Source organism: Myotis myotis, unplaced genomic scaffold (assembly GCF_014108235.1).
Source record: "Myotis myotis isolate mMyoMyo1 unplaced genomic scaffold, mMyoMyo1.p scaffold_m19_p_8, whole genome shotgun sequence".
Lineage (NCBI taxonomy): Eukaryota > Metazoa > Chordata > Mammalia > Chiroptera > Vespertilionidae > Myotis > Myotis myotis.
In genome coordinates, this window is record NW_023416390.1 from 36114200 (window position 1) to 36125914 (window position 11715).

An 11715-nucleotide genomic window follows, 5' to 3' on the forward strand; every position below is an offset into this window, starting at 1 on the left:
CTGCAGTTCCACAGTCTAGAGTACCGGGCCCAGAGAGATCATGCTGGGATGCAAACCCTGACTTTAACAGCCTTAGGATTTTTAAATGCATCTTGGACACACTTAACACATTGTGGACAGATCACGAGAATGCTCGCTTCATATTACACAGTGTTTTACAAAGCATCATATTTTAAAAAGATATTAGCTTGTAAGAACATGTAATAACTTCAAAATGCAAGGGGTATTTAATTTTAAAGCGTGCCTTTAACATTTATGTAAAACGTTTTTTTGTACTAGTTCAATAGAAACTTACCTGGCCATTGGGTAAAGCTAGCACTAAAACTACTTACTTCCTAGGCACCAGGAATGGGTCATATACACCTCTTACATGTGTATTTATTTCTTCATCATAACAGATCTTCTCTAAGGAGTAAAGACACCACCCTTGCCCACACAGGAACACTATCAAGAAAGCATGGTCTGCACATTGTCACATGGTGGAAACTTCCAGAAGTGACAAACTTTGTGATCACACTAAGATGCATGGAAAGAAAACTATCTTGCTCTAAAGCAAACACTCAGGTGACCACTCCTGGCAGCTCTGGTTTTCAAGGCAATTCAGGACAGGCCGCTGGTCCAAGGCAGCTGGGAAACGCGAGAGGCCAGTGAGGAGGTGGAATCAGAGTGAATGGCCAAGGCTCACCGTGGATGCTGCTCCCCTGACCATAACCACCCAACATCTGTCCATGCAGAGAACACGCGGCCTTGAGTTTGCTTCCCATCCATTCACCCTGGAACCAGGCCCATCACTCCCACATCAGGTTGGAGCTCCCTTCAGCTGCTTCCTCTATATTCCTGTTCCTGCTCCCATTTCTTAGGCAATCTCACCTCCTTGTACGCCACCCACATGCAAGTGGTCTCTTTCCCCCAACCCAGCCCTGCAATGACTCTTGCTGTGGCACTGATGACTGTCCCCACTACCCTACGACTGTCCACCACTACCCTACTGGTCCTGTGTGTATTTCTGACCATTCAGGCGCAATTCTGCACTGGCCTTCCTTCCTGGAACCTGGAAGCCCCCAAGGATTCCAGTCTCAGGCCTCACCTCTCACTCTGTGGGCTCTGCAGTGCTGACCCCCCCACACTCATCTCCAGCCCAGACCACTGCTCGGGACTTTAGCTCAGACACGCAGCTGCCCACCACAGGACATCACCACAGCTCTCTCACAAGAATCTGACTCGGCATGCCCAGCTGCTGCCCTTGACGGTCCTCCTCCCTTGGTGACCCCGTCAGTCCAGGTAGGTCCACTTTTACTCTCCCACAGAGCTGACCCCAAGCTTGCCATGTGCACCTGCTCTGTCTCAGATCCACCCACCTCAGCAGGCTGCCCCACTGCCCCGTGTGGCCCTCACCCTATGATACAGTCGTCCTCCTCCAATTTCCTCTCACCAGACATCCCTCCAGATACATGAACTCAAATCTCACCACATCCCTCACATGCCTAAAACACTACAGGGGCTCCTCAGTCCTTTCAGGAAAAGTTCTAGCGACCTAGCTGAGGGGCAGCCCCTCCTCGTGCACCGTCCTCACTCACCCTGCTGCACTGTGCATGGCTCGCCAGGGTTCACTCTCTAAGGTCACCACACACCATGTCCCAGCTGGTTAGACGTCCTGTATGCTTCCACAGCACCCCAACAATACCAAGGACCCACACGCATTTTACTGCAACTAGCCACCTGTGCTGCTTTAACACTGCCTCCCCACTGCAGGACAGGGGAGCCTCCGATACATCTTCATCTCCCTGGCACCTGAGACAGAGCCAGCACACAGCCTGCCCTCCAGAAGGCTGCTGACCGACTCTAACTGCCACTCAGTATGTCCAGCAGGGGTTGGTACCGTGGTCAGAGGCCAGGGCTCTGGCTGCTCCTTGTACAGGCATGCAGTGGACACCCTCAACAGCAGGGCAGACAGGCACACAGGAGGAGACAGCCTGGCCTCACTCATCACTGGCGTGCCTTCGCCCTCCCCCATTCACTAACCAACAATGCTTACTCTGCCCTCCAGAGATGAGCCACCCCCACCTCCCCTCCAGCAGGCAGAGCACACAGGAAAAGGTCCATGGGCAGACTGACATGGCCTTTCCCCAGCCCCACCCCTCCCTGCCCCACCCCGCCCAGCACACTCCTGGGTACAATAACCTGGCCCGGCAGGGCAGGCTTCTATCACCTCTTGTGGTCAGATGACCTTTACCCAGGTCTTTATTCCTGTCCACATGCCACTTGTCAGACTCTGACCAATGCCCCACACAGAGCTACTGTCCCTAAAAGCCTCAGTGCAGCACCCTGTTGGAGAGAAAGGGTGATGATAATACCAGCTGTCACCAGGTATAGGCATGAGAGATGAAAGACACCTAATTACAAAATACACTAGAAAGTGCAGTTCAGGGAAATTAAATCTATTGACCAAAGAAAAATAGCTTAGGTAGCAGCTAGGCAGAGCAGAGAGCCGGGGGGGTTTCTTGGGGAAGGCCGTGTAGGAGCTGTGGGTTCAGCTGTGTGCTCACGGCCCAGGACACCACTCCGCTTTCACAGCAGATGTAGCCCTAGGGGAGAGAGGGTGGAGGAGCCATTTGTTTCCTGTGGAGTTACTAAATAATGGCAGACGTTCCCAGAGTGCACACCAGCTAAAGGTGGTGTATCACAGCCCTGACGACCCAGGAGCTGGCTTGAGAAGGGACTCACACTGCCTCCGGATGTAGCCCTGCTTGTACATCGCATCCAGGAACACAAAGTCACTGTAGATGGAGCGCTCCAACACGACACCCTGCCCTGTTTCAAGGAGGGAAACAGACACCAAAAATCAGACATGATGACTACAGCACTGGAAACGTGTAATTTCATTTTAGAAAGGGGGGAAAAGTTATTTACAAGTCCAAATATTTTCAAAAGAACATAGATACACTTCTAAGTGGGAACTGATTTTCAAACAATATTTTTTTGGTTTCGGCAAGAGACCATACTGCTTCATTGTGTCAGCTGCAACAAAAGCATCTGATTACTAGAAAGTGTTTCCGCTTTAAACCACAGATTTCCCCACCCACCATGCCCATCACAATCCTGCACCTGCCCCAACCTTGGTGAGACCAGGCTCCTTCTCAGGTCCCCTCCGGCCAACACCCCACTCACAGCTCACTGCCAGCTTTCTCCCAAAGGCATTCCTATCTAACTACTTAGCACCACTCCTGCAGCGACCCTCCCAGTGCAAGCCTCCTCCCCTCTGACTGGGCCAGCCTCCAGCTCAGTTCCCGCCCACCTGCCCCCCAGCCTCAGGCTGCTCTCACTCACCCACAGAGGCATTTCCAAACTGCAGCCAGATCCTGTCACCCCTCCACTCAAACTCTCAATAGCTTCCTCTCCTTCGGGGGAAAAACCAACAACTGACCATCTCGCCCAGGCTACTTCTCTGGCCTCCTGCCCCTCAACTCCCAGCCTCGTTCACTGCGCTCCCACGTGATGGCCTCCTGAATGTCACTACAGCACACAGCGGCTCTCCATGCTCAGAGTGCTGGTCCCCAGGGGCTCCCGGCCCATTTCCCTGCACTCAGTCCTGCAGTGCTGGGCAAAGGCCTCCCCTGACCTTCCCATCTGGAAGAGTAGCCTCCAGCCCTGCTCCAAACCCCTTCCTCCCTGCACCCACCACTCAGTACCTGACATGGCATCAATTTTTGCCTTTTACTCCGTGTCTCACCTACTAAAATGTAAGCCCCAGGGGTGGGGACTGACTTCCTGTGGTAGCCCCTAGTTCCTAGAACACAGCTGGCACTCACTAAATATTTAATGAATACATTAGTATAGCACAAAAGGAAACAAGTTTTCATTTAAAAGGTTTCTTTTTAAGAAATGGGGAGTCCTGAGGCAGGACTGAAGTATGCTTCAGGAAGAACCTGGAGTGAATGGAGTGTCACTAATGCCTGCAGGCTGCACGTGGTTCCTATGAGCTGGTCCTGGCACAGAGCATCAAGGCCACATTGTTTAATCAGGAGCAGAGTTGACCAAAATTAGGGCTTATGTTCATAGAAGAAAAAGTATCACTAATAACATGTTAGAAAAGTAAGATAATAACTAGGCCCTCTGAAACCAATTAAAGAGCATTATCCTGCATCTCGTTGTGCAATCTGTGTATGTAGGACCTGCCAGAACATAGACAGGGTCTCTCAAATGCAGGCTTCTGAACCAGCATCATCAGTGACCTGTGCTCACGCTCAGACCCCATGAAGCAGAACCTCTAGGTCAGCGGTTCTCAACCTGTGGGTCGCGACCCCTTTGGCAGTCGAACGACCCTTTCACAGGGGTCGCCTAAGACCATCCTGCATATCAGATATTTACATTACGATTCAGAACAGTAGTAACATTACAGTTATGAAGTACCAACGAAAATAATTTTATGGTTGGGTCACAACATGAGGAACTGTATTTAAAGGGCCAGACGGTTGAGAACCACTGCTCTAGGTGGCAGCTGGGCTCTTCATAAATAAGCTCACCAGATAACTGATAGTCGATTGGTGTGGCAACCATGTACTAGTACAGTGGCTGGTACAAACCACCCATCTCGCACATAGCATCTGTTTCTGTGCGAGAGCGCAGGACTGCTTGGGCTTGTGACTGTGGCCGTGTACCAGTGCTGCATCCGTCTTCTGAGTCTCAGGGTGTTCTGGGGACCAAGTCTCACCCATGTGCAAGTTACCAGGAGGATGAAGCAGCCCGGCCTGAATTCCAACCTTATTCTGCATTCCCAACAACTGTGGTCTTGCCCCATTTGTCCTGAGTCCCTCCATCTCCTGTGTCCTTATCCCTGGTACTTGCCCCCAATACTCTGGGCCTTGCCTACCCCAGTACATAGCCCTTGTCCACTTCATACATGCTTCATGTAACTTCCAGGGGCACCCCTCCTTGCTGTGTATGCCATCTCCTCCACCATTGCCATCATCCAGATGGTTAACTTCCACCCTCTGGAGTGATGGTGAATTCCAGCCCATCTCTGAGCTTCAGTGACAACCCTATTTTGTTGCAACCCTACCTCTGTCTGGCACATGGCCCCATTCCCACGACTGTGACTCCACTTACTCCCAGTCATCTGGAGGTCCTTTATCCCCCTCCTTTGTTTTGACAAATGTGCCAGACAAATTCCATATAATCCATAAGTCTCACTCCAATACACAAAAGTTAAATAATATGAAGTGAATTTATTCTAAAACGACGATCACATGGGTCTTGGGAAATTTATGATCTTATGGAAAGAGTGAAGTTGCTTCATCAGATGCCCTTAAGGAAAAACTCACTAGTGGCAATCTAAAGTGGCTGAGTTCCAGAACAGGGTTCAAGTGCAGAACACGCTCACCAGCTACCTGGCCATGGATACTGCACCTGTGCTCAGCAAGTGTTCCAAGGCGTCTGCGTACTGCAGGAGACGACTGGCATACAGCCAGGACTGCAGACGGTAACTGTTGCCGTCGTTACTTTTGGGATCATCGTAGAACTTCTCCAAACTGCAGTTGCCACTATACTGTACGTCCAGGGGTTTTCCATCCCCCGTGGTGCTGTCCACATAGTGTATTCCTGCTTCAGGAAAGTGCTTCAAGCCTGAGGAGAGACGGACCACATGAAAAGAGAGGTGGATGCTTCACGCCCTATCAGCAAGCAGCATGCACTAACAGGAACCCCCATCTGAACACCAGCACTGAGGCTCACTGGTGAGGACCTGGGGACAGTAACCTGCACACCAAAGACACAGGTGTGCTCAAGGGAGCACTAAAGCCACTGAAGACATGTCTGAAACAGGTGTGAGAGAAGCATGTCGGCTCAGAGGTTTCACTGCAATAAGCCCCCCTGCACCCCCACCCCATGTGAACTCAACCCACAACTATGGGAGTCCCGTGTGCAAGCAAGCAGGTGCTCGTTAAGGATCACAGGAAGGTTTGGGAGTAGCAAAGGGGGCTGGCACCTGGCTTTGCTCTAAAGAGCTGCGTGCAGTCAGCTTCATACTGAGTTACCCGTCTGTGATGACTGCCTTTATATGCCCCGTTTCAGAGGCTGTTATAAAGCTCAAGTAAGACAGCTCGTGTCAAAGTGCACCATTTCCATCAAACTGAGAATGGCAAGGATTTTTTAATTTTCCAAATATGAAAGTTAAAAACAGCTTTTTTATAAATATTTTTAAATGCAAAATACCTACCTTAGCCCAATTCTACCTAGCCAATATTAAAGTAGAATCAACCTCAGAGAAGCAACCATACATTGGAGAAAGTATTGTCATTCTGCATGACACAGATTCATACCTAGTTTCTCTGCTATTGCTTTTGCAAGCTTGCTTTTTCCAGAACATATATTGCCATCGACGGTTATCACTTTGCTGAATTTTGTCAGTTTTTTTGATGTTTTGTCGCCAAATATGAATGCCAAAGGGCCAAACTGTCTCTGGCCCTGTACACTCGTATGGATTCCTCCCTGAAAAACACAACAACACATGTGGGCATGCTGGCTGCTGCAGGCACGAGCAGCTATTAGGTAAAAGGCCAAGAAGGCCGTTGGTTATAAAAATGCCAATATCTACAACTTTACTACCTATTTGTTTAATTACACGTCTCCCCATCCCACCCCCAAGGTAAATTCTTAAGGACAGGGGATTATGTTTAATAAAAATTGGATAGATGAAAGTAAGGCAGAGTGTAGGGAGAGTGGGGGGGAGGGGGGGAGGGGGGGAGAAAGGTAGGAAGGGCATAAAGAACATTTCTCCAGTCTAGTTGTCCCGGTTGCCTCACTGTCTTCAAACAGCTCCACTAGGTGTCCTGATAATTCCTGAAAGGTAACAGACCTAAAACTGAGATGTGGCATCCACACCCTGCACCCAACGCTGATCCCTCAGAAGCTCTCTTTTCCACTACCAACCAAGGGAAACAGCGCAGGTATGCGGTCATCTTTCACGTGCTCCTCCTTCCTCCAACTCCACAATCACTCACAAAATCCTACTGATCCTGCGTCACCTTCCTATCCCACGGATCCACAGATGTCCTCACCTCTCCCACCCACAATGCAAACTCCTGCCTCATCTCCTGTCTTCCATTATCCCCAATCTATTTTTTGCACTAAAACCATAACAATCCCTCCAACGCGCGCGGGCACACACGCACACAGAGAAATACAATCGAAGGGCAAAGTGACTAGCAAGCCACAGCCACCCAGCGATGTATTCCCAAGTTTCCAGCCACAGTTGTGCTTCTCCGGACCCTCCGCGTGCAATGCCAGCCGTCCCTGTTGGCGACCACGGGGGTCCCCTCGTCCTCCCAAATCCAGCCCAAACGCCTTCTGCTCCGCGTCAGGCCCCGCCCGGGCTGGATGTCAGAGCCGCTACGCGACCCAGTGCAGCCGGGAGCGCGCGCCGGGCTCCTTCGCGCTCACCGCACCTGCTCGTGCGTCCGCGCACCGCACACCTGCCCGGGGTACGGGGCCTGCAGACCGGCCTCCCACACCAGGGCAGCGGGCGGCCGGTTCGCCTCGGGCCCCTGGGATAAAGAGGCCGGGGAAGTTCGCGGCCCCTGAGGTCTGTCCGCGAATCGGCACCGGGGGCAGAGGCGTCCCCCCGAGACAGAGACACTGAGAGCCGCCGCCCAGAGGCCCGGGAACAGGGGAAGGGGTGGCACCGGGAGGGCAGGCCGGACCCTCCGCCCGCCGCCGCCTCACCGAGCGCTGGGCTACCGCCGCGAGGCCCCGCGCGGACACGGACACGGGAGCCAGTCTCAACAGGGTCAAGGCCATAGCTCCGCCGTCAGCACCAGCTCAAGGACCTGAGGGGACGCGGTCGCGCGGGGTCTTCTTTCGGGGCCGGCGCGCCGCCGTGACGTCACGACAAGGTGCCCTCGCGCTGCCTGTTGGAAACATCACGCAGGGCGCAGGCGCGGAGAGCGTTCCCGGGGGATGGCCCCGCGCGATCGGATACCCTTAGTCTCTGCCTCGTCCCGCTCTCGCAGGCCCCTCCGAGCCGGCGTCCGCATCTCCTCTTTGAAAATGCCTGCAGCTCGGAGACCACCGAGGCTGGGCAGGCGGCCGGGGCTGGCCGGGGAGGGAGCCAGGGCGCCTGAGCCGCCGGAGCCAGGGGCGGTGGGCGGGCCTTCCCGCCCAGTCACGTGCGGTGCTATCGATGGATGTTTCTCTGATGTGAGAATTCCTGCTTGTCTCAAATAGGGTTACAGCCCGGTAAATGTCAAAAATGCACTTAGTACCCCCAACCCCCTGAACATTATAGCTTCGCCTAAATCACCTTAAAGGTGCTCAACACAGAGCACAGTCCAGTGTTCGTTGTTGACCCTCCCGATCGCATGGCTGGCGAAGCTGCCTCTGCCCGCATCACAACACTGGGCCGTCTATCACCAGCTGGGGAAAGATCCACACTCCAAGTACGGCTTCTGCTGGATGCGCAGCGCTTCCGCACTTGGCCAGTCAGGGCCCGGGCACAGATTCCCAGTTCCCAATGCCAGAAGAGTCGCCGTGGTATTGGAACTGTTCAGTATCTTGGTGGTGATGGACTTACGCGTCCTAAATGAATAGAGCAGCGGTTCTAACCTGTGGGTCATGACCCCTTTGGCGGTCGAATGACCCTTTCACAGGGGTCGACTAAGACCATCCTGCATATCAGATATTTACATTACAATTCATAACAGTAGCAACATTACAGTTATGAAGTAGCAACAAAAATAATTTTATGGTTGGTTCACAACATGAGGAACTGTATTTAAAGGGCCAGAAGGTTGAGAACCACTGGAATAGAGGGATCTATGCTTTGTCCTCGGAATTGTAAAGACAACAAAGAAGGTCTATAGATTCAGCACAATCTTAATAAATATCCAACTAATTTTTTCTTTTGTTTAAATGGACAAGCTGATTCTAAAATGCATACTCCCACCTTTACTTAGGAAGTGCTAAAATACCCAAGCCTGATGGTGAAGAAAAAGAACAATGACAGAGGACTTACTACTTCCAGATATCAAGATATATGAAAAGCTATAGTAATTGTGACAGCATAGCATTGTTGCAGAAATAGACCGAGAGACAAATGGACAGAATAAGGAGTCCAAAAGAGATGAGGATGGATGGATGGGTAGGCATTTGGTTATGAAGAGTGACATTTCAGAGAGATTTCTGTAGGGCCATGCCCCATCCCGGCATCCTTTTAAGAGTCCAGTTTTCTATTGCCCACCTCTCTGGTCACAGAGCCGGGTTATCGGCCACTGCCCAAGAGTGAGTGAACACTCCCACACAGGACACCCACTGTTGTTTAATTCTTCCATCACGGCAAGGAAACCAGCATGCGATTCAGCCCCACTGAGCTAGCTGGTTTCTACCTTCTTCAATCAGGGTTCTCCATCAGTTGGTCATAGGGTAGCTAAACTTCCAAACATGCTGTCCTTCCACCTCAAACCCTCATCTCGTTGGTCAATCAAGAGCTGATCATAGGACCTGGCAGGATACTGCCATGCATAGGATCATGCAGAACCTGGCAGCCCCTCAAGTGGTTCTTAAGTCAGCCAGAGAGAACCCCCTCACATGCCTCCTGGGCACTGCTCTCCTTATCATAGTGTCTCTAACATCACCCAAGACATGATGGTTATTTTGAGTTTCAAGATTTCTTTCTGTCCTCAGTCCTAGGGACACTTTCAGTCAATGCCTAATAGCAAGCTAGTAATTGTCTCTCATATAGTGATCAGTGATCACCCTATCCCTGCACCTGGAAATGTTTTGGTCCAAAATCCCAGTGGTTGCCACTGGGTGGCACTCATGGGCTTTAGCTCTGAGCAAGTCTGCAGGAGTGTGAGTTGCTGGTTCCTCCAGATCACATCCGTTGGGGATCATCAGGGCCAAGGGCATCCATAGAGATATTTGGACAACCTACTGTTCAGGCCACCACTCGAATTTGGCCTTCTCTTGGGGAGGGGGAGGTGCTGGCAACATTCCCAGATGTGAAACATGCAACCTCCAAAATCAAGACAACCCAGCCACACACTGTTTCTTCCTTATTCCAGGGAGAGGCGATGGATGAAGTTATTTTCCGTTGCCTGTGGGATGTTGAGGGTGGCTTCTGCTTGTGTTATTTCTAAGAATTTCGGCCAGTGGGAGGGCCCTTGGATCTTTGCTGGTTTATCAAGCAGACTCTGTTAGTCACCTGTATCAGCATTAACTTAAGTCAGTCCCACCTGCTCTTCAGTTTCTGATATTGTCATATCAACGTAGTGTTTTATTGCACTCAGACCCTGCATCAAGTCCAAATCCCTTCTAACCAACTTACGACAGTAAGCTGGTGAGTTCTGAGAGCTATGTGGCTGTTGGATAAATGTGAATTGGGATCCTCCCCACATGCAGGCAAGCTGCGGCTGGCTCCTTCCTGAGACTGAGGAAAAGCATTTGCGAAAGCCGCCCGTGATACAAGTCTCCTTTAGCGTGCCGTAAGTTTTGCACTATTGAAGCCACAGTGATAACTGCTGATGCTAACAGGAGAACTGCTGATCCAAATCTGGAGTCTGCCGTCAGTCTCCACAAGCCTCTGCCTTTCCCACAGGCCGCCCGGCACTGTTACACAGAGAATCTGATTCCACGCATTCCAGCTTCTAACATGTTGCTTAATAAAGTGCTAATCTCCTTTTGTCCACTAGGTAGGTGTTCTATGCTGTTTCAAATGAACAACCTGTGCAGGCTCAGGCAAGTCTATGTACTCCCGTGTAGTATGTCTAATTAATACTGACGAAAGGGTGAACATCCATGCCTGCTGTTTTATAATACTAGGTAAGGGACGTGCTCCCTGGTCAGACATAATATCTGTCTCAACAATACATCCATGCAGAGGAGATGCAGCCACTCAATGAAGTGCATTCAAGCATTCCAGTTCTTATAACTTCCACCTTAATCCCAGCCTTCCAGTCCAGCTCCGTGTCTCTCCATCCAACTGTATCTCCCATTTTGACGTTACCAATGGGATATGGAACCACAGCATTGGGCTTTCACATCCAGAAGCACCAGAAAAGATTTTTCTCCACCCGCTGGCCATTATCCCACACATGCATATGCCTTCGGTTGAGCTAGAAGACGCTGGCCCTTTGCAGGCCTCATCCTGAAGACTGAAAAATACTGATAAGAGAAACACTAAGTAATATAACACATTGTTAAAAGAAAATAACAAAGGCCTACAATTAAATGGAAAGATATACCATGTTCATGGATTAAATTTTTCAATGTCAAGATGCTAATTCTCTCCAAATTTATTTATAAATTTCAAACATTCACAATCAAAATCCCAGCAGGCTTTAGAAATTTAAAATCTTACTATAAGATTTTAATAGAAAGAAAAGGTCCTAGGAGAGTCAAAATCATTTTTGAAAAAGAAACTAAATTTGAAGGGTATCTACTACCTAATTCAAGAACTACTGTAAATTCACAGTCATCAAGTTACCATGAGATTGGCATATAGATATATAGTATATACTATAAACAGAATAAACTATATATAAACAGAATGTACTATAACCTAGAAATTGTCCATGCATAAATGGTAAATTAATCTTTGAGAAAAGTGTCAAGGTGGAGAAAGGGTAGTCTTTTTGACAAATAATCCTGGAACAATGGAAGTTTTAAAAAATTAATTTAGAGTAAATACGTGTGTTTGGGGGCTTTTAATATCTTACCAAATAC

The 11715-nt window shown here is 50.0% G+C and overlaps 1 protein-coding gene across 4 annotated transcripts in view; it reads right to left on the reverse strand.

Annotated features, from left to right (window-relative positions):
• Window positions 1–7883, reverse strand: part of NDUFA10 (NADH:ubiquinone oxidoreductase subunit A10) — a 30589-nt gene extending 22706 nt beyond the window's left edge. For 2 of the 4 annotated variants that reach the window (XR_004969322.1, XR_004969321.1), the window contains exons 1-4: window positions 7720–7883; window positions 6318–6486; window positions 5407–5622; window positions 2725–2811 (exon numbers count right to left, since the gene is read on the reverse strand). Coding sequence is in view for 2 of the 4 variants with exons in the window: in XM_036319439.1 (XP_036175332.1) it covers window positions 2725–2811; window positions 5407–5622; window positions 6318–6486; window positions 7720–7794 (547 nt within the window). In the remaining 2 variants the exon portion in view is untranslated. The remainder of the gene's footprint in view (window positions 1–2724; window positions 2812–5406; window positions 5623–6317; window positions 6487–7719) is intronic. The other 2 variants (XM_036319439.1, XM_036319440.1) reach the window with 2 other exon arrangements.
• Between the last annotated feature and the right edge of the window lie 3832 nt (window positions 7884–11715).